This window comes from Trachurus trachurus (genome assembly GCF_905171665.1).
Source record: "Trachurus trachurus genome assembly, chromosome: 9".
NCBI classification, from domain to species: Eukaryota; Metazoa; Chordata; class Actinopteri; order Carangiformes; family Carangidae; genus Trachurus; species Trachurus trachurus.
The window spans coordinates 26,104,216-26,126,315 of NC_139895.1; the positions used below are offsets into that span (position 1 = coordinate 26,104,216).

A 22,100-nucleotide genomic window follows, 5' to 3' on the forward strand; every position below is an offset into this window, starting at 1 on the left:
ATTTACAGTATTTGTGTTGTGTGTGTTTTCTCAAGCTGAGGTTTGGTGACCTCTACACTGTACGTAGCCGTTTTCACCAGACTGAAAGCTAAGGCTAAACATCATTTTTCAGTGTAGTCATGTCCGACCTTTCAGAAGTGACTCTGATCCGCTCATCATTTGAGGAGTGGAATCTGTCGTCTTTCTCTCTGAAGTACTCTTCTATACATTGCTCCTCAAAGTCATGGACTTTCTTCAGCTCGTCCTCTGTGATGAAAAGCTCTGTGGAGGAAAGAGTTTGAGAGATAAACCATCAGTCTTATGTGTATCTGTCTGGCTGTGATAATGAGAGACAAAATGACTGTAAGTATGTTTGTGATCATCATAAACAACACTCAGTCACTCACTCAGCCCATAGTCCCTCTCGTCGTCGTCATGCTTGCGCCAGCGACAGCACAGGTGCTTGAGGACCATGGTTATGTGACTGAAGATGATGAGTGGTGGAGGGAGGACTGGCCGTTCATGAAAGGTCATAATGAGTTGGTAGCGCTGGAACTTCCAGACCTGGTTGGAGATGGACTTCACCTCGAAAAATGTATTACTATGATGGGAAAGAATAACAGACACATATGCCATACCAACCAAGGATTAACTTCTTGTAGCCAGACCAAAAAACACATACAGATGGGATGTGATTGACTATCTCCATGCTGCTCTACTATACTAGATCATGTGAAATATAAAGTCAGTAACACAGACAATGCTGTACTCAGCAATGTTTTTCTGTAATGTGTAATGTGATTAAACCTTTAATTGAACAATTGTTTTTTCCATTGTGCAGTTTTTGGTAATCACCCTGACAAATGTGAGGACGGGGCTGATTGCCCTTGCAACATGGATTATTTAGAGGCACAATAACAGATCATTAGCATGGTAATGTCTCCCTGGAAGAAGTGCCATCCTGCTCTGTTAATACAATTTGCAGCCAGCCTCCTGACTGTGGCTTAACAGCAGCATAAACAGAAGCAATCATGTATTTTTCTTGCTTTCTCTCCCTCTCTGTCTATCCCACACAGACGCACACACAGACACAAGAGGACTCCTAAAGACAGTTCATGACTAAAAAGGCATAAATTAGAGGTTGAAGAACAGGGCTGTGTGCACAAAATTACATTTCACAGTTTAAAAATTATTAATGCGTTTACATACTTGAACACAGCAATGAGAAGGTTGACCAGCAGTATGTTGGCTACCAACAGATAGCAGGCCATGATGGCTGGGACGATCCACGCACCCGTCTTACAGGGAGGCAGGGTCACCACCCCGTCCTCTGTGGTGATGTTCTGCCCACAGGGGGCTGTACACCGTCACAAAATAAAAACACACACATACAAGTTAATACACAGTAAAGTGGGTCATCAATAGAGATTTGAATCCATCAAAACAATATTTTTGTAGAAAAACTGGGGTGCGCAACAAATTAGAAAGACATGCAGACACTTGACATCAACAGAAGACAGAGCAAGAAACATAGAATATAAAATAAAATAATAACCTAAGCAAATGAATGAGTCGTGAAATATTCAAAATGAACTGTTCATGAACATTGAGTTAATACAAAGAGACAAAACAAAAAGGACAAGCTGACCTTAAAATAAGAACATACTTTGCAAACAAACAAGAAGCATAATTTATTTGTATGCTTCTTCTCTTAAGGCAGAGACTGGAAAGAGTGGACACAATAATGGTAGGGGCTCATGTTCAGAAATGTGCATCTGAAAACAAAATAAAAAAACAAAGAAAAACACATTCATCATGTGTCATCACAATTTGTGCTTCCAATATATTTAAACATGTAGTCAATGTTTAAAATATATCGTCACATATGTGTGCCATAGCTTCATTCAGCAATGGTTGATTGCTCTGAATCATTTGAAATGTTTCAGGATACATAGTATGTTTTTTCCATCTGTGATGGTTCAGTTGCTGTGGCTTATCTGGGGGACATTCAGGATTTGTTCTTTGTTTGTTTGCCTTTGAGATTCATTCTTGTCATGCTCATTATTGCTTGATGTTCAATTGTTTCACACAATGTAGCCCAAAGACAGAGAACTGAAGTAATTTTTCTATTTTTTTTTATTTTTACCTTAAAAAAAATTTGGATTTAAAAACTCTGACAACTGAACCACGTGAAAAAACAGATTATAGATGATGGAAGGTGGCTGATAGATATGTTCTTCTGTGCATGTTTGCATGTTTATATGTGTTTTATTCCTGTATATGATATGATAGTCATACTTAAATGTGAAATCTGCTCACTTACGTTAAATGTTGGCTATATTGGTGGATGGATTTTTGGCAATGTTGCCATTGCTCCAGTGAGAAGCTGAGCTGGTGTAAAGGAAGGGTGATATGGTTTATGTGACAGACGGTGTTAACATGGCAGGGTCACCTCTTCAAACAAAACTATTTAAAAGTTAAGAAAAATGGGTAGAAAAAAACATCAAGGGAATATCAAAATTTTACAACTTTGATAGTTCCTCTTGCTGTTTGAACATGAAAACAAAACATAAAGACATTAGGAAACATCTGAAAAGTGACTCTGCCATGTAACAGTGCCATTTGTCAGCCAGTGCCAAAATTAGTCAGGGTAAAGTTGCTTACAGATATAGCCTTGGGTCAAGCTACTCATAGTCTAGAGTAAACCATTTTGAAGAGGATACATGATCCCACAGAATCTGGCTTTGACTCATCTCAGATTCTCTTGAAATGCTGCTGATACACAGTAGCTGACCCAAGATATGGGGGCAACTTTAACCTCAGAGCGTGTGGAGCTGCATGCGCACTTTTGTCTCAAGTGGCTTCTAGTGGTGGGAGTGGGCATGGCATGGTGGCAATGTGAGGATGATGAAGGAGAGGTGGGGTAGGTAGGTAGATGTGGTTATACTGAGGTCTGTATCTATAGATTTACTGGGATTATGACTGCACTGGGCATTGTGGCTTGGACCAATTCTACGCCAGGTTCCGTACGTTCGAAAGTAATTATCGACCAGCCAGAGTTTTTCATTCAGCCTGTGCTGTAACTTCCTACTATGCATATCTGAAACAAAGAATGAAAACATTATTTCAGATCTCTTCTCTTTGGGCCACTCCTCGCATTCTGTACACACCATCATATATACTACCATACAGTACATAGAGACAACAGAACAGCACACAAATACACTCACACTCTCAGGACATTTTCTCACAGACACTGCTTGCAGTCTATTTTTGATTTATTGAGACAAAATATCACTCTGTCCACAGGGTTTAAAAGAATGTAGAGAAATGGGTCAGGAAAAAATGACAGTAGACGTTAATGTCCTTTCGTAACAAGCTAAGTGACTTCACGAAAAGATTAAGCAGACACGGTGGTGCAGAAAGATTCAACAAGAATTTTCCTGATTCATAACCACAATGATTGCAGATGTATTTTTCCTTGTGGTAAAGTGTTTTTAATATGTATGCGTTACAAAAGGACATCTTCCAGTAACCTGTGGAAAAACGGCTGAAAACTAAATTATTAATTCTGCACTGAAATGCATGTATATTTAGGAACTATCCTCCACTGAATTAACAAGTTCAATCAATAGCGCTGAAGCTCTGGCCCTGAACTTACGGTCAATCTGGTCGGCAAACACCTCTCCGTAGATCATCCAGTAAGGCATGAAGAAGATGTTCCTAGCTAGCATCCAGGAGGGGTCCTCATTAGGGTAAAGGATGGCCTGACGCGCCACCCCAAAACTCATCAGCACCACCAACATGATGATCACAAAATACATCATGTCGATCATCTGACAAGAGGGAGAGGGGGGGATAGAGGGGTTGTCAGAGAGAGAAGGGAAGCGGTGAGTGGTTTAAGAAGACAAAAAATGAACAGCAGTTGGTACAAATGTTTACAGAAAGGAACAATGATAGGGAAATAAAAGAACTGATAAAACAAACAAAGCAGTAATGATGCAAGACAAGGGGACAGGAAGGGAGTGTGCTGGTCTGTTACAGCAGGAGAAGCAGTTTAAGTGTGACGAATGATGACGTCTGGATTGCTTTTTTGATTGCTATTCGAAACCTGAAGGCAACATTTAAAATGCACTTAATTTAACCTCAAGTTACAGTGCAAAAGTGGGTGAGATGACCTTTTGTGTAAGTATGTAGTTTGCAAGAATGGTGGTTTTATTTGCAATACGCAATTTGTTTTTCTTCATTTCTCTTCTCCAACTGCTTTGACTAAAAATCATCTCAGGGTGCCGCAGTATCATAAATTGCACCTGACCAAGATGTTGAATGCAAATCTCTCTCTCTCTCTCTCTGTGTCTCTCACTCAAACTAATTGCTGATTTTAATATCAAACAGAATTCGTGTCCAGCGGTACACAGCTCATGTTAATGGCGGTCATACATTGGGCCTTTGATCCTTCTATGGTTTTGTCTTCATGTCTTTATTAGAGTTTCTGATCTTGTTCTCCCTGAGATCAAACAATAAGGTTAAGAGGAGTGAAGGTTGGATGACACCTGCACACCTCATACAAATTATCCCCGTGTAATCATGGAACCCATTTACCTCCTAATCATGATAAATCATGTTGACTGAAGTCAGAAGGTGCAAACAGTCAGATATGGATGAAGAATACATCAGGTGGAGGGAAAATGTGAGAAACATTACAGAAATTAAAGAAAATGTCAGACAGACAGTCCCCCACCCCACCCCACCCCACCCCACCCCCGCCTCCTCTCACCATCTTGCCAATCATCATCACATAAGGACCCAGGTACTTGTTGACCCCAAAGATGTCGAGCAGCCGGATGTACCAATAGATGATGTTAACGCAATAGATGACCCGCCCGTAGCTCATGAGCGGTGGCTCCTGGAGACGCAGAACCATGCCGACCGAGAATATGAGGATGGCCATAAGATCTGTGATGTTCCAGTACTCCTGAAGCCACACCTTCACCTTCTGTAATAACTTCCCCGGCTCTGACATTAGGATCTGCAGGAGATTCAGAGGAACATTAGAAAACAAGAGATGGATGTGGAAATACAGGGGATGGAAGGAAGTGTTCATTGAAAGGAAAAACCAGAGAGCCCAAAAAGTGACTAAAAGTCATTGCATTAAAATGTAGAAATGCATCATATTCCAACCACCATAAGAGGGCAGCATGCGTACACCAATCAGAGCATCTAGTCAGATGTCTGAAGAGGCATTGTTATGCTGCTGGGAATGATGTGACACAATGATTACAGTTTTTCTCGGTCCTTTTAGTACATTTCTCAGATCAGAATTGAAATTCTCAAAACTACATGTTCAATCTTCACATCATTGCATCACTTGTGCACATCAAAAAAGCAGTTTCTCATTTCTTTGAACAAGTTACAATTCTTTGGTACATCCAACAATGAATGATTATGTACAATTCTCTGCTGTTTCCTACATTATCAATTGCTTATGTCATGTTGATCAAAATGTATTATAATGGGTCTCTGTTGAATAGTCTCACCCCCCACAACGTTTAGGCATTAGTTAATCATATAAGTCTTTACATGCAGAATGGTTGAACAAGTTGTCATAATTATGTCAAGCATATTTCTATACATTTCCATTAGACTTGTTTTCTAAATCAAGTGCTCCCAGGTGAATCTTGACTTTCTCTAACGAAGGGAAGTGTGTGAAGCTTTAGATCAACCAATGATCAACCAGTTTTCTGAAATAGCTCAAAGGTGCATCTCATGAACCATCATCTGGCAAGTATACATCCTGAGCACAACACAATGTTACAGTGTCTGACAATGGAAGGACAAGGAATTGGACTGGGTCAACAGCCAAAGAGAAGAAGAAAAAGTCCTATGTTCACTTTTCTACTTTTGTTTTTGTTTTTTCTGTGTGCTGTGCAGTGCTGTCTTTTCCTTTCTGTATCACAATGACATGGTCTGTCAACAGTACAGTACAAACAGTAAAAGCATAAATGTGAATCTTGTCCAGTCTCTTGCACACATACTCCCACATACTGTACACTAAGGTGTAATTTACAATTTACAATAACTGTCATCAAAACTACACAGTAACAGTACACTGTTAAGGACTTGTCATTCTGATGCCACTGTCATTGACACTAAGGATTTTGAGAAAGAGACTGGCTTTTGCAGGTAATCCATAGTGTTTTGAGAAATGCATTTACTGTTTTGCAAATGTCGAGGATGATTTGAGAAATGTACCAAAGCGACTGAGAAAAACTGTAATGTTTTTCATACGCTGCCTTACAGTATAAACACAGCCACAGAATGAGACAGTTTTCTTTCTTTCCCATCCCTGTTTACTGTCATATCCACCACCCTCCCCCTTCCATCCTTTCCCTTTGACCTTCTCTGGAATCATTCAAGCCAGGATAATCTTATTCCTTTCTTCTACATTTTAAAAATTTGTGAAACAAGTGGAAAATGTCTTGCCATGTGAAAAAAACTTTACCAAGATCAATCTTTGCCTTGAAGGCAAACAAGTTTAACCAGAAAACAAAACAATGAAAATAAAAGGAACTTTAGAACAACTATCCTGGCAAAATGTTTTATTACAGTACCACAGGAATAAAAATAATTTCGATCAGACTAAGAAAAAGGATCACCAGATTTTTTTTCCCACTTGCCTCTCAGGACTTCCACCTCAATGATCCTATCACTGTTTTCCACATTTACTACAGGCTGTTTGATGATATAGACATAATGCCTCTGCCCCCCAGGCAGGTAGGCGGCATTATGGTAAAGAGCCTGTCTTCAGTTTAGTGGGCAGTGGTGTAGAAATTTTCATTGCATGTTCAATACAGTTCTACATTCCCTGTGCACATTTGCATGCAGTCCGTGTTTACCTCTCTCATCTTCTCGATGCCGTTGGTGAAAATGTAAGCAATGACGATCCACTCCTGAGGAGAGGGCCACAGGTCCATCTTGACCAGGACAATGTAGTTGAACAGCATCAGGTAGCCAACGTATGCCATCTACACAAAAACACAGCAGTGGAGGGAAATCAGCGTTTGTGTGTGTATTTGTGCTCTTTTTTTCAAACATTAGCATACACATACAGTTCACTCGTCTCCCTACAAACAAACTGGCTGGAAGGCAAATGTTAAAAGGGTTTTTGTGTGTAACGGCTCAAATTAAACGCTTATTTAATGAATGACTGACCCTCATTAGACCTTCCTTTAATGCATTTTTCCAGATCTGATAATAGAGATTTGATGTCAAGACACAGATTACTGTGCCTCCACACTTGGCCTGAAAATGTTCATTACTTGTCTCCTGTGGCTGTAACTATTTAAATCCATGCAAGCTGCCCACTGTCATTTTTCCTGAACCTAGATGGACAGACAGATAGATGGACAAGATAGATAGATAGATTAAGATTAATAAACAGAAAGATTAATGAACGGATAAGTGGGAATATTGACTGATAGACAGATGCAAGCAGGAAATGCTGAGGATTAACAACATCCAGATACAGTCAATACTGTAGTTAGCAAACCTTGAAGTGGCAGGAATAATATATTAAAAAGGTACATAATTAGATACAGTAAATTTAAGTGCTCTGCTTGTCCTGAGGTGCAAGGAGCAGATCACTAAGAACAAATAATAAGTCTAGTCCACAAGCAGTTCACTGTCAGCAGACCTGGCAAGAGCAGATGAACTGTAGAGCAAACTGCTGTAGCTCTTTACACCAAGACTAGATCAAATTTGGATTATAATGCAAGCCTACCCATCTGAAGATCACCCCTGGAAGGCTTGACACATATGCATATAAAATTCATTTCAAATCGTTTTCTCATTCATGGTTCCTGACATTGCTGGATTTCAATTAGATTGATGACACTTTTGATAACCTTTAATGGTTTCCAGCAATTACAGATTTAGTATTCTCTAGGACCATTTAAAAGGCATCAATATATTTGAATATATTGGGGCAGCTACTGTTAACTGCAGTTAACCATTTAAAAGCTTCAACATAATTAAATTGCATTTAAGATTTTAAAAAAGTAGTTCCTGCCTGTTGTAAATCAGGCACTCCAAGCAGGTAAAGTGGTTTTAATGATGTTTGACCAGGACTGTTTTCATCCAGCTGCACTTGCACAGTTGGTTTTTGTGATGTCTTTATAAACAGTGCAGTGCTTTACAGCGGGTGACTGGTATGAATACAAATCTGGTAACGAGGTAAAGACCACAGTTTGACCCTGAGGAAACCCGGCAACTGTTCCACAAATGCACTAATGAAATCCTCGGCAGAATTTTTTTTTCTTAAACCCGAAGGGCAGAAAGGAGAGGTGGGGGGAGAACAGGAGGGGGGTAAATAACCAGGGAAGAGAAAATGGGATGAAACAAAAGGCAGTCAACATATTTTCTCAGCATAAATAGACAGGGATATCCCTGTGATAAAAGAAAGGTTATTACTGGGCAACTAAAGCGAAGCTTTCGATAAAACTTATATCAACAATAATACTCTCGAAGGCAGAAATAAATTTCTTACAAATTTCAGAGGTACCTAGAGTTACAGACTCAAAATGAATGGTGAAAACATCTTGAAGCTTATCGTTGAAGCAAGTAATGTCAACTCAGTGAAAGGGTTAGGGTTAGTAAATATTGAGTCCAATGGAAAAATGCCAAGAGCCAGAGGTTTCAGCGTGTGTTAGCACGGTCAATACAAAACCTCCCTCTGCCTAACTTCTCCCTTTCATTACCTTAGTACGTTTCCCACCATGAAGCTTCCATCAGTCTCCCCATCTCATCCACACTAAAGCTCCCCACATTGTTGAAGCTGGGTAGTAACGGGGTGTAACAGGTGGTAAATGGAGATGGAGGCACAGTGGACATAAAAAGCTAACAACAGGAAACCAGCAACTGATGCTGTTAGAGAGATACAGTAAACACTGAGAGGCAACAGGAGGCTGAGTGGGTAATGTTGCTGAAGCCGACACTGACCGTGTGGAACCAGAACTTCACAATTGGAGCGTTGTAGAACTCGTATATCTTTCGTCCCATGGGGATGAGGCGGTGGCGGTTCTGAACCTCCTCAACATCCTTCTTTCTGGATGTTTCCGTGGTTACCTTACCCAGCATTGCCTGGGAGAATGCAAACCCCACATGGAGTGAGGGAGGATGGAGGGAAAGGTGTGAGGGATAAAGAGATGGAGAGCGTGGGAAGAGGGAAGCGTGATGGATTGGTAAGACGGAGGAGGAAGAGTTTGGGGGGTGGGTCCAGGGGGGACATGAAGACAAGTATGTGGAAAGGAGGAGGTGGGATGTGAGGAGCCAAATAACAAAAAAAAAAAGAAAAAGAGAGAAAAGGGGAGAGCGGGGAGACGTGTTACATTGTGGGATATAACAGTTTTAATATCATAATCAAAGAAGCAAGCACAGGCAATGTCATCATTCCAAAATGTGAAATGTGTGTTTGAGGTGGAGTGTTGGGTGAAGGCCGGTAACACAGGATGACGCAGACACTCATGGATTGTGTCTCAGACAACAATTAAGAAGTAGAAGAGACAGAGACAGAGATAATGACAGAGAGGCGACAGAAGAAAGGAAAGGGAAAAGAGAGGACATAGATATCTCACTTCTGTGACACATTTCCTTATCCATGAGAAAGGGTTCAGAGCCCACTGTTTTTATGGGTCATGGTCTTAATGTCAAAACACCAGACCTCTGAGGGAGTTCATTCATGGAATTGTATTGTATTGTATGTCAACAACTACAGTCGACCTGGGTAAAGGTTTTAACATTTGAAATTCTGTCAGGATGTTTGAAATATCCTGTAAGGTGTTATTTTACGTTCCCAGGTGGCTAAACAGGTGCGATAATAATAAAAGCACTGCTTAGAAATGAGCAGGAAATCAAAGAGGAAATCACAGTCAGGAATCAAGGGATTTCTTTTTTCTTTTCTTTTTTTTTTTTACATGACATATATACAGCCAAAGTTTTCTCTGAGGCACACACAGACAGGGCCTTCAAGGTGAACAGATTCAGATGCCAGTGTGTAAATCACACCATGCCTTTACTGCACTGAACATGCACAGTATTCGATCAGCAGGTGAACACAAACTATTACACATTCATCACAGTGTGGTTTATATAAAGCATCTGAGGATATGACAATACAATCTCCCTCTGTGGTGTAGCAGTCTGTGTATCTGTATGAATCTTTATGTGATTCATAAGTATCTGAAGGTGCATTTGTACAGACAGAAGCCAGGGCAAAAGGAAGGGCTCATTTCAAATGCATCCTGTGGCAGCAAGACCACCATGCCTCAAGGACTGCATGTACGAAATGATCCGTTTTGTGGATCTTTGCGCTGGCTTGCTGGCTGTGCTCAATGCAGATGGAGAGTATGTACAGTGGTGCTGAAAGGCGTTCATCTTCAGTTCAATCTCTTAATGGGACAAGCACAGATCCCGTTTGTGCATTAAACCGCTTTGCAAATTCCGGGCTCGATTTAAACACACAAACTGGATCTTGGTATCATCTCCAGAATTGATTGGATTGAAATGGAACGAGTCCTAATCCTGCTGAACATCCATGTCTATGCAGATGGACCAACTCTTCCACTGTGAGCCGGGAGAAGGTGCTCAGACTCTGCATGATTTAAGCTCTGCAGCAGCAGGCGGACATGGTTATATAATGCAAAAGCCTGGGCCTCCCATGCTCAGCAGCCGACATGCTGAGTGGTTTGCTGCAGCAAGCCATCACTGATGGTGAAAGAGTGAGGGGCAGCAATCGGCTAGCATACAGTACTGTACCTCAATCAGAACTGAGCTTGGAGAAAGACGGAGAAAGAGAGAGAGAACTAGAGAGAGGCGAGGGGCTTATAGAACAATAGACTGAAAGCAAAAGAAATAAAATCAAAACAAAAAAAGCAGAGAGAAAGCTGGGTAGAGAACAAGGGGGGCTGAAGGAAAGGCAGAAAAAAAGAAAAGGAGATAGAAGGAAGAAGAAACAAACAGGAGGGAACCCACAAGCGGCGACAGACTGAGACGCTACAACTCCACGACCATGTCTTTGCTGAGACGATGAGAAACAGGAAATGGCCAATTTGACTGGAAGAGTCCAGTTGGCCAGAGTAGAGAAACGAATATGTTGTTGTGTGTGTAACTTGTATGTCTGTGCACATCATGATCCCGCTGTGGACAGTAATAACTCTGGTCCACAAGAGAGGACTACGATGGACACAGAATCCAGACTAAGTGGTCAGTTTTATAATCTGAACAGTGTTTGTGTGTGTGTATTGTCTAACGTTTGAATGTGTATAGTTTTTCTGAGATGCGGGGCTGAGGTGGGTTCTCTCACCACGGAGTTGTACTGCGTCTCACAGTAAGATCTTACTGTGAACTCCATGTCTTCTTCCTCCTTCTCCTTGACTGGTTTCTCAGGCTCCTCCTCCTCCTTCTCCTGCAGGTAGGCCTCCTGGTCCTGGGGCATGTACGACATCTCGTCCTTGTTCTTGAACTCCAGACTCAGGATGGACGGTGGCAGAAGCAGCCCTAAGATGACCTGGTGGTGGGGGTAAAAGGAAGTGGAGCATGAAGGAAAAAATGACACACTGTCACAACCAACCTGATTTTAGACTGAGGAATTAACATATGGACACAAATGTATACATAATTGCCAGTAGAGAAAAAAATGATAGGTCGGTTTTTCTTTTAATTTTGTTAAAAGTTAGTTAGTTGAAAGTTCGGGAGAAGAGATCGAAGTGACAAACCACAGATGAGATAAAGACGTTCATGAGCAGCACTACAGGAATTAGGACACTGAGTCGGGAACAAACCAACCTTCACAGTCATCATGTGCACACATAAAACTCATATACCATAAATTTACCCTTGTGAAGACCTTCCAATCATGTCTAGCATGTGCATGCCTGAACGACAAAGCTTTGGTATTTACAACGGCTCAGGCGAGGGTTTTCATCAATTACAAAACCATTAGTCCAGACAGGCCGGCAAGGTTTCTGTGCTGCCACAATGGATGTGAAGGACACACACCCGCAGCAGATAAAGGGGCCAGGAGTGCTGTAAACACTTCAGATACATAATAGTCAAACAAGAAAAGCAAGAGCGAGGCTGCAGCCACAGCAGGAAGGTGAAGGAAAAGGAAAGAGAGGAGGATGGAGACCATTGTAATTGAGTGTCTTCTTATCTCTGGAAGCAGCTGCTTTTAACTAATTCCACCATGAAACTTTCATTGTGCAGGCAACTGGCTCAAAAGTGAAATGGAATGAAATCAATTTAAATTTACTGCACATTCATTTGTGATGTGTTGAAGTATGAAAAATGGTTAACAATAATAATGTTATATTTGATTGACAAAGGTGTCAGTAAAGTTGGATGGCTATACGAGTTTCCTATATACTGTAACTGAAATATAGGAAAAGAATAGTCTAAGTTTCAGGGTAAAGGAGCCGGGGTAGAAACCTGTGAGGAAAACAATTACAACCAGAGCACGGAGCGCAACGCTTCAGCTTCTGTTGTCATCAGTCATGTCAAAAGGTCGGAGGCAGAGATGTCAATAGTAGCCTATGTCAGACTTACTGATGTGCAAAGAAATCAATGCACTCATCTTTGCAGTTCATAGTCATTTTGTAGCCTCCAGTTAAGATGTTCTCATATGCGAAAGAGTATTGAATGGTTGAAACTGACTGTCCTCTTAACTACATTTTAACTACATATTTTTTGATCATTTTGACAATGTTATTTGTTGTATGTCATGAACTCCTCAGGCAACTGAATCTCATTTGTTCCACTTGTAGTTTCCTTTTTGTCTTACTTCTTAGCAGCACACTCCCTCCCTCCCTCCCTCCTGTAAGGCCAAAGCACACTTTAAGCACATACAGTCTGCTGCGGCTCCAAGAAGCTAACCAGTGAGACCAACCACCCTGCCTCTCTCTGTGTGTGAATAAGTGTGAACCCAGCTGTCCCTATAGCAAGTCCCAGGGCAACTCTTCATTATAAATAACCCTAACCTCTGTGATCCGAGCAGCTGCCTCCTATCACCACACCACCAGATGCCTGGAAAGACCTGTTTGAGCAGAAATTGCTCAAACAGCAGTCTTAACTGAAACCTCACTGCTCAACTCAAAAGGATGTTCACCACATGAGTGTATGATATGTGGAGCACAGCTATAAGGTTTCTCAGTAATTAAGGACAGTACCTTCGGTCCCCCCTGGGTTGGGAGAAGGCTTAGTGGGATAATACTAATGAAGTTGCAGAAGAGGTTCAAAAGAAAACCGCATCACCCACACTCATGTTTCTCTAAACTATTATTGTCCTACAAACATCTTTCCTTTGGCTGAGTCATCATTTCGCCAAACATAAACCCACCATTATTCTGTTAGCATCAAACACTACTGTAGACCGAACTGTTATTGAACTGTTTTTTCTTAAACATTATGATTAACTGACTGAAAGACTTTGTCTTATTAACCAAACTTAACTATTTAGCTTTGTCTTGTCTCCAGTGAAAAAGTGTGATGTTATTATCGCATCATGAATAGTGATTCCATCCACCAGGAAGCAGATGTGTTGAAGACTGGGCTTACACAAACTGTCAGTGGTGACCCGTCTCCTTTTCACAGTCCGGTGCACACACTCCACATCCTAGGGAATGAGTCATCGCGGCCACACCACAGCTGAAACCAGCCGCACTACTGTGCTCATCCTTTAGCACTTGCTCCTTTGTTTGAATAAAAGCTCCTTTTTCACCTGCACCTTTTGATCATATGCAGTTAGTGAAGCTAAATAGGCAAACACTGTGCGATAGAAAAATTTGAATCGAAGGGTTTTCTTTCAGTACTCAGCCGATTGCAGCACTGGTGGTTCATGACATTCAATAGGGACAAGGCTATTGTACTGTATATCGTCAAAGACTGCAAATTAGCTGAAGCTAGACGTCTTATATGCATAGCATTTTCTGTTTTCTATGGCAATGTTGTATGTATTGTCCCTGTTAATACGATAAAATCACTATACATTATTGTGCATTATGTTTACTTGGAATTGGACTGATTGTGACTAAAAAATATATACTGTATCTGCCTCTCAGACTACAGTCCATTGCTACTTATCTACGAACGCACACACACATACTGCTACTATATACTGTATGTACTGATATATTTGTAATAAGCTAAGATTTTGTGGCTTCTACCGTTAATATAGGTATATTATGTCACAAATACATCCCTACACTTCCAGACATGTAGTAGCAGGCTCCAATTTCCACTCAGCAGATCTGCACGAGTGATTTGGGCCACCTCTAAAATAGTCTCTTGAGGGGGTGAGAATGCTCATTATTTTTCCTGCCCAACTTTTCACAGGTACTCTGAGCATTTTGGTACAACATCCTGACAGTTTGTATGATGTAACTACACTATTCCTTATCCACTGGTAATGTCAAACATCTGGCCCACTTCTGTTACCTTCAGGCCGGAGTTCTTGCGCATGCGCAGGCGTCCCATCCACATGTCGGTCAGCAGCATTTGACTGCAGGTGTGAGCGATGAAATCTCTGTGTTTGGCCGCTACCGCCAACTGCAGACAGGTGGCGTTGCTCCAGTTCTTCAGCTCATATGTCAGCAGCTTCATGGCCATCTGCTCATCCTGTTTATAGGACTGGTCGAGGAGTTCCACTGCCAGCTGGCCAAACTCTCTGGGAGATTATATGCAGGACATATACAGGCGCACAAAGAAGTGAACAGAGACTGTAACACACTTTGTCCAAACATGTGAAAATGTAATTGAACTGGTCAAGGAATCATAGACCATCTGTCCACATTCTACAGAGATTAAATTAGCATAAAAACATCTGAAAACACACACACTGACACACAAACATTGGCATGATCATATGTGATGGGCATATCTAATATCCTCAGTAGATGCACACACATGCATCCAGTAAAGTGTTCAAATTGTCAACGGTAAAATCTCTCTTTTCCAAGGAGAAGGGTTTCTATTGCCTGTTGTTATAATGTATGTATTAAGTGTGATGAGAAAGAACTTTTGGAGCTGCTTTTAAGTAACAGATTGATGAGCTAATCTAAAATATTTCTTTGGGAATGAGGCAGAGGAGAACAGTGATAGGAATGTAATATGGCACACACCCCCTGTGTGCATACACATGCATATACACAAACTCTCACTATCAAATATGCAAATCTAAACATAAAGCATCACCAACTGTGCAAGAATTTGAATATGTCCCTTTCCATATAATAACAGCATGAATCAAGACTCAGAAATCAGGTTTCAGCCTAATTCCTGCCTCTGAGAGAACACACTTCTACACACACACTCAAAAATGCACATATTTCTGAAAAGCAATCAGTCCTGTGTACTTTAATGTTGATAACTATACTGGAGTTTGGAGGAACGGCAAAAAGGACAAATGGTGATTATTTCAACAGTGTTTGTTTATCTTGTTTAAACATGCCTTAAAATATATAAACTCCCTACAGAGTGTAAGCTTTACTGTACGTAGCGCCATGCATGATAAATAATAGTAGTTCACTTCACACAAATTCCCCTTGAGTTTTTTATAAAATACACATATACAAAGACATTCACACACACTGCAACTACAAATTAGGTTAAGAATACATGAAGTTAGAAAAATGTATGTAGTTAAATGAGCTCTTCGAAGGAAGCCAATCAAATTCTCTGTGGAAAGAAAACTCAACATATGCCAGCTCTGAGGCGGTACTTTGAATCTGCGTGTGTCCGTGTGTGAGTATGAGAGAGAGGTTTGTGTGTGTGTGTATGTGTGTGTGTGCAGTGTGAGAGTTAGAGATGGTTTTGCTGCTGTGGCTGTACTTCATTTGTAGTAACTGGCAATTTTTCCCCTAATTAACGGTTATTTCCGTAGCCAGCATTTTCATCTCTAGGTGATTACCTTCATCTCAAATGCATATGCTTAACTAACGATGATGCATGTTATTAGATTTCTGTATGTATGTCATTTACGTCCTGTGGGATCCTGTAGTTGTTTGAAACAGGTCAGCTTTTACAGGGAAAGAGACATGCCAGTGTGTTTGTGTGGGTTGGGGGTAGACGCTCTCATCCAGACTCCCTACTTAACTTTAATTATTTAACACAGGAATGTTCCTATGACATAAGCTCTGCTTGGGACACTTGCAATATCATGTCAAAAACCACACAAGCAGAGGTGTGTGTGTGTGTCCCCCTCACCTGGAGTTGTGGTTCAGTTCCTGGGAGATGTCATCCACCATGTCGTTCTCTGAGGCTTCGTGTGCCATGGCCTTACAAAGCTTACAGGCTACCAAGGCCTTGGCCATGGCCTCTTCGCCATGCTGCCAAAAGAACAGTGCCATCTTCTGACGTTTCATAAGCACCGCCCACACCATCAGCTCGTGGAAGGGGAAAGGGAAATGGTTGATTTCGGGGTCGTCCAAGTCGATGTCTACCTCTTCCTCTCGTTTGCGTGTTGTCTTCTGGCGGCCTCTGCGAATCGGTATGTCATCCTGGTGGAGATCCGTAACAAGTGAGTGGGGTGGAAAGACAGAGGTATCGTGATGAGGTTTTTCGGGATGAGATTCATGGCCATTAATTCAGTAGCACAGGACAGATTGGAGTGTTTAAGGTTGATCCTGAGCTGGTCATGGATGTACCGTATGAGGGTAATGCTTGGGTTTTAAATGGTGATTACAAGTGGCACCCAAGAAAACTGGATTGTACTCATGACAATCACCCAGTGCATGTAGGGTTTTCAATGTAAATTTATAAAAAGTGTTAACTTTCCACATGCAGAGGGAGAGTTGTACAACTGGAGGCACAATGTCTGACACATAAAGTCTCATATACCACATATGTTTTTTGAATATGATTTCCTTTCACTTATTAGTAGCAGGACACCACTAGAGGTAAAGCACTCAGTGTGTCCAGGTTTGCTCACCATCTCTGGAGACATTGACTCTGCTAGTTAGCGCTGAAATTGCATGTCAGCAGGGCTGCATTGATCTCCAATAATTTCACATTTTAACAGCTGAGGACTTCTGACAGTTGGTCAATTACATACATCTGAGAAATAATTTTCAGCGCTACTAGAATCGCTGTTTGATATGAGAGAGATTATCTGGACAAAGAAAGATATAATGATCCCTCTGCAGTAAATTATTCAGTTAGTGACACTCAATTGATATCAATTCATAAAACAGCAAGTTCACAGAGTATATGGATATTTAGAAATGATTGGAGCAGTGTGCATTTAAATCTTTAATAATTGGAGGTGTCCGAGGTTAACAGCAGTGCATTTAACATAATTTGTTTCATGGCCAGTTTGCCATACTGATTAAATGATAAATTGGCTCACAAAAAAGGGAGCAAAACATTAATAGGGAAATAGGTAGATTTTTAACAGGCACAAACAAAGAGAGACCACACACTGACAGAGAGACAGATTTCAGACAGGCAGACATACAAAGGGACGAGAGCCACACACGATAGATATAAATACCTCTGAGATAACTGTGGACATGCTGTGATAAAAGGTTTATGATGTAGATACTTCATGGTGTGTACACCATGGATACATCGGAGTACACAAACCATGTATTATGTAATCCTGTTAGGTCAGTCATTACTTTTTCAGTTAAATGTAACTAGGCAGCTCTGACATAGTATGTCATAAGACATATACATTTAAATTGTCTGGAGCCATTACATTCATGTGGGCTTAAGCATTTCTCTATTTCACAAATATGAGGAAAATGTAACTTGAAAAAACTATTTTGTACAAGGCCGGGTAAAGTGTCTGATAACTGTATTTGACAATAAGCCTTCAACTGACTTCAGCTGACTGAAAAGTGTATACAGATTGCCAGCAGAATAAACTAAGTATGCCTCAAGGTCTTTCTTTCAAAGACTGTGAGGCACACAGCACACACTCAACAACTAACCCGCTGAGAAGATGCTGAGCAGCTGAGCAGACTGACTGTACACTCAACATACTGTACATTACGAGTGAGAAGAAGACTGTGTTTAAGACAAGGGAAAGACACAGTGAAGAAATGACTGAATAGCAACCTTGATGAGATCACTCACCTCCATCCCCAGCAGTTTCAGGGCTTTGGGCTAGAAAAGCAACAACAACATAAACAAACAGAACAAGACCTTGTCGGATGTATTTTATAGAGCAATTTACTCTATAAGCACAACACAGCATAGACTCACAGACAGACAGACCCACTTAGATGAGACCAGCGATATCCCTTATATGGTAAGTCGCCCGTGGTTGAAAGGCTTTAAAGGAGAGCATTTTGTCCTGGTGTGATTGACAGTAAACTATAAATGCAGCAACAATTTTGTATGCTGGTGTGTTTGTCCATTTGGTACAGTACTGTGTATCTGTATTAAAGCGGGGCATGTATGAATTATGTATTCATGAGCCATCATCTGAGATGGTAAAAATAGCCCAGGTCTCCTGTGGGGATTTTGATATCTGCATCTATTTCAAGGCTTTGTTCTTAGTTAACATGTGTTTGTGTGCGTGTGTCTGTGTGTGTGTGTGCGCGGGAACATGGCTATGTGATCGCACGTTCATTTCATCTAGAAAATCACGGTTAAATTGGAACTGCCTTTCGCTCTCTCCCTCTCAGTCTCTCTCTCTGTCTCTCCCTCTCTCTCCCTCTCTCTCTCTGCCTCTCTCATTTCTGTCCCATTTCTTTTCTTTCACTTTATCTGCGTCTCTCCAGCTGCTTTGTTGCTGCCATGGCAGACATACAATGAGATAAACAGGCACATGAAGACCCACATACACACACTCACAAACATAACACACGCAAACACAAAAACCCAAAGGTGCATCATCAAGCAGAAATATGGTGTTTCAGACACAGCTGTGCATATTTCTATTTTTCATCACACCTGTGGCAGTGTGTGAGGTATTGAAGCAGAATGAGAATCGTATGTCAGAACAACAGGGCATGACCATATACCATATGTGACATGTGGTGTACAACACACAACCTCCAAAACAATATAGTACAATATCAATGATCAGCTTCCCCACTTTGGTTGAAAGTGTGCTAATCAGCGCAGTGGGTCTGGATATTCTTGGGTTTACGATGGCACATGATGGAGAGCCGTTCCTATAGATGGATGATTTGTTGCATCAAGCTAATAATAGCCTGTTCTGCCACTCTACTTGATGTGGAAATGAAGAATGATGATAGGACGGCTCTTATGTTTGACCTCTGCTAATGAACAGCACCATGAGATTACAGACTGTGCGGGTTTAGGAACAGCTCGGCAATTCAAATGATACAAAAAATGCTTGAAAATCATATCGAGTTTTTCTTAATGTGTTACTTCAGTACTTGTTTTTTTTTCATTTGTGTTGTCAGGCTGAGATGCATCGACTTGTATCCCATCCTTGTGTTGCACAAGCTGAAGGACAAACAGCTTCGTCCAGTTGTTTTGTCTTAATTGCTGTCTCGCCAAAACGGTAGTTAGTTAGTTAGTTAGTTATTAGTCATCATTAGTTAATTCTAATGATTGCATTTTATCTGACTGTTTTTTTCTGGCTGTGAAGCACTTTGTAAACCAGGTTTTTCCTAATAATATGAATAAACAAAGTGCTACATAAGTGAAGTTTTACTCACTTTTGCTTCAGTGTTCTGTAATTTCAGCTAAGCTTTTTGTTCAAATGTTTGAAAATGTCTGACCAAAGAAAATCCACCTGACATCTGAAAATCAACATTCACAATAATATACTGTATGTCAGAGATTTCTGTCATCCCAACAACAAGATGAAGTGCCATGCTTGCAGCACACTTCAGACCACAGTAGATTTATGTGTATGTTAATGAACTACTTGCATCAGCAAGGTGGAGTTTACCCTTGAGTGCACATTCCCCAATTAACATATTATTACTAAAATATAATTAGCTCATTTTTATCCATCTTGACTTACAGTGCAAAAATGAGGCTCATTTCACTGCTTCTGATACTGTTCCTCTGATTAATGACATTAAAACATTTCAGATGTTGAAATGCATTAAATGGTGAGATGCTGATGAAGGTGTGAATTGTTCGCTCACCCTTTTAGGTCCAAAAAGGTTGTGGTACAGAGTTCTGAATCTCTTCCTGGTGTAGTTACACCGATATGCCCCGCCCATGAGGTATTCAATAACCAGTCCAATGTCGATGAGGCTGATGCGGTAGTCCGGTGGCAGATTTCCCTGTAAAACCAGACAGTGTTAACAGGCAAGAACCCACACTGATTGATAAAGGAAAGTAAACAAGAGGGAAACAAAGAGTACAAAACAAATCACACAGTCATACACACGCTACAAAACCCAAATCAAACTCTTGGCTATAAAAGAAAACATGATTATCGGATTCACCTTGAAGTAGATCCAACTGAACCCTGGATATTCTCGCTTGGAAAGAACACACAATGTCAGTGAGTAAACCGCACGATAAGCAAGAGCAGGGGAAAGGAGACACATCGAAACTCAGGCAAGATCTCTCTTCCAACCTCTTTGATAATATTTTTTTTTAAAACCAGACTGAGGTTCCGTTTTATTTTTTTTAGATTTTGCCTTCTTGAAAAGTTTGCAGATCTTGGCTTTATTGCAGAAACTTAATCTATCATGACCAAAACATTAGTTGAAGCAAAGACCAGTCACCGATTGAGGTACGGTATGGGCCGGGGATGTAAAACCTTAAAGGCCCAGTCTGCTGGGAAGTAGAACATGAGGGGGGGTTTGCAGTATGATTTACTGTCTGAAGACAATTAAAAAGCATGTAAAACATTTAATGATTTATCACAATTTGCATCTAGGGAAATAATGAGATCTTCTCAGTGAGGTTCAATGTTGTCTTGAAGAGAGGAGAAGAGAGAGAGTAGTAGTAACTCATTAGCCTGGAAGAGAGGGGCGATAGCATAGAAAGACAGACAGACGTACAGCTATTACCGCTGGCGGGGAGGATCATTATTGAAATAGAAGTTCTTCTGCGTGAAGACTATAACCATGTCAATACTTGCTGCTCCTCCTCATGACCTCTACATCAACCCCAGATCCTACAGTCATTATCCTGACCCCCACTGTTCCTTTAAGATATACCAATTACCTCACATAGGCTTTACACCTACCTTGATACCATCTCCACCCTCTGTAATCAATATGAGATCCTAGAAACCCTCTATGCCCCACTCATCCCTAACCCTGGCTTCATAACCAACGATTCCACTTCAATGGCAGCAGAAGGAGGCTGCACAGCTGACAAACCCCTGTAGGCCCACTGATGCACTTTGAAGTGAAGAGAACCACTGACACTGCTTGCCTTTTCAACATCCATGGCTCAAAGCTCACAAAGCTTCACCTCCTCATCCTACCAATATATGTAGTTTAAATGCACCAGTCAGCGGTCAGCCAAGCCCCAACTTTAACTCCCCTGTGGTGGTGAAGCCTGAGCTAATAACTGTTTGTTTACACCTTGTGCAAAAGCTCTCAAAGATCTTAGTCCACTGGAGTTTTTATTACTCAAGTGTAGGAGACAGACTCTCTACAAAATTTTACAACAAGTGACACAGAGCTACAAGAGACAGCAACTACTTAAATAGCTTAACAACCAGTTGCTTTTACTTATGTGTCATAAATGTATAAGAAGCAACTGCAAAATTGCGTCTTGAGTATATCAAAATATGTCATGTTATCTAAACTACATCATCATTTCTTAGCCTAGTTGACATGGCTGCTGTTCTGATGAACTTATATATTTAATTAACCAAATAGTTTTAGCTAATTCCTTGTAGTTACTAAAAGAAAACTTGGAAGTAAAACGGCCCAAATACATTTGGGTTTATTTACGTTTGAGAGTCAAAACTCACATTGTATTGCTTCAAAACTACACTGTTCATTTACTCTGCAGGAAAAAAACAATTTCTCTTTTGGCAGCTGCAGTCCACAGGCCAATCTTTTTGATTCTCCCTGTTTTGTGGCTCAGCGTTCACACAATCTAATGACTGGACCAGATTAAACCCGAGAGAGGCCTTCATCGGCTCTCACAGCTGTTAGCTACTGCATCTCAAT

The 22,100-nt window shown here is 40.9% G+C and overlaps 1 protein-coding gene across 11 annotated transcripts in view; it reads right to left on the minus strand.

Moving 5' to 3' along the window:
- trpm3 (transient receptor potential cation channel, subfamily M, member 3) overlaps positions 1 to 22,100 on the minus strand; it is a gene marked incomplete at both ends in the record, with an annotated part of 137,444 nt that overhangs the window by 2,655 nt on the left and 112,689 nt on the right. For 2 of the 11 annotated variants that reach the window (XM_083978795.1, XM_083978797.1), the window contains 14 exons: positions 129 to 261; positions 387 to 580; positions 1,189 to 1,336; positions 2,951 to 3,079; positions 3,641 to 3,815; positions 4,757 to 5,008; positions 6,876 to 7,004; positions 8,977 to 9,117; positions 11,339 to 11,542; positions 14,467 to 14,695; positions 16,234 to 16,526; positions 18,106 to 18,135; positions 20,103 to 20,243; positions 20,409 to 20,444. In XM_083978795.1, the coding sequence (XP_083834921.1) occupies positions 129 to 261; positions 387 to 580; positions 1,189 to 1,336; positions 2,951 to 3,079; positions 3,641 to 3,815; positions 4,757 to 5,008; positions 6,876 to 7,004; positions 8,977 to 9,117; positions 11,339 to 11,542; positions 14,467 to 14,695; positions 16,234 to 16,526; positions 18,106 to 18,135; positions 20,103 to 20,243; positions 20,409 to 20,444 (2,234 nt within the window). Of the gene's footprint in view, positions 1 to 128; positions 262 to 386; positions 581 to 1,188; positions 1,337 to 2,950; positions 3,080 to 3,636; positions 3,816 to 4,756; positions 5,009 to 6,875; positions 7,005 to 8,976; positions 9,118 to 11,338; positions 11,543 to 14,466; positions 14,696 to 16,233; positions 16,527 to 18,105; positions 18,136 to 20,102; positions 20,244 to 20,408; positions 20,445 to 22,100 lie in introns of all 11 variants that reach the window. The other 9 variants (XM_083978800.1, XM_083978798.1, XM_083978799.1 and 6 more) reach the window with 9 other exon arrangements.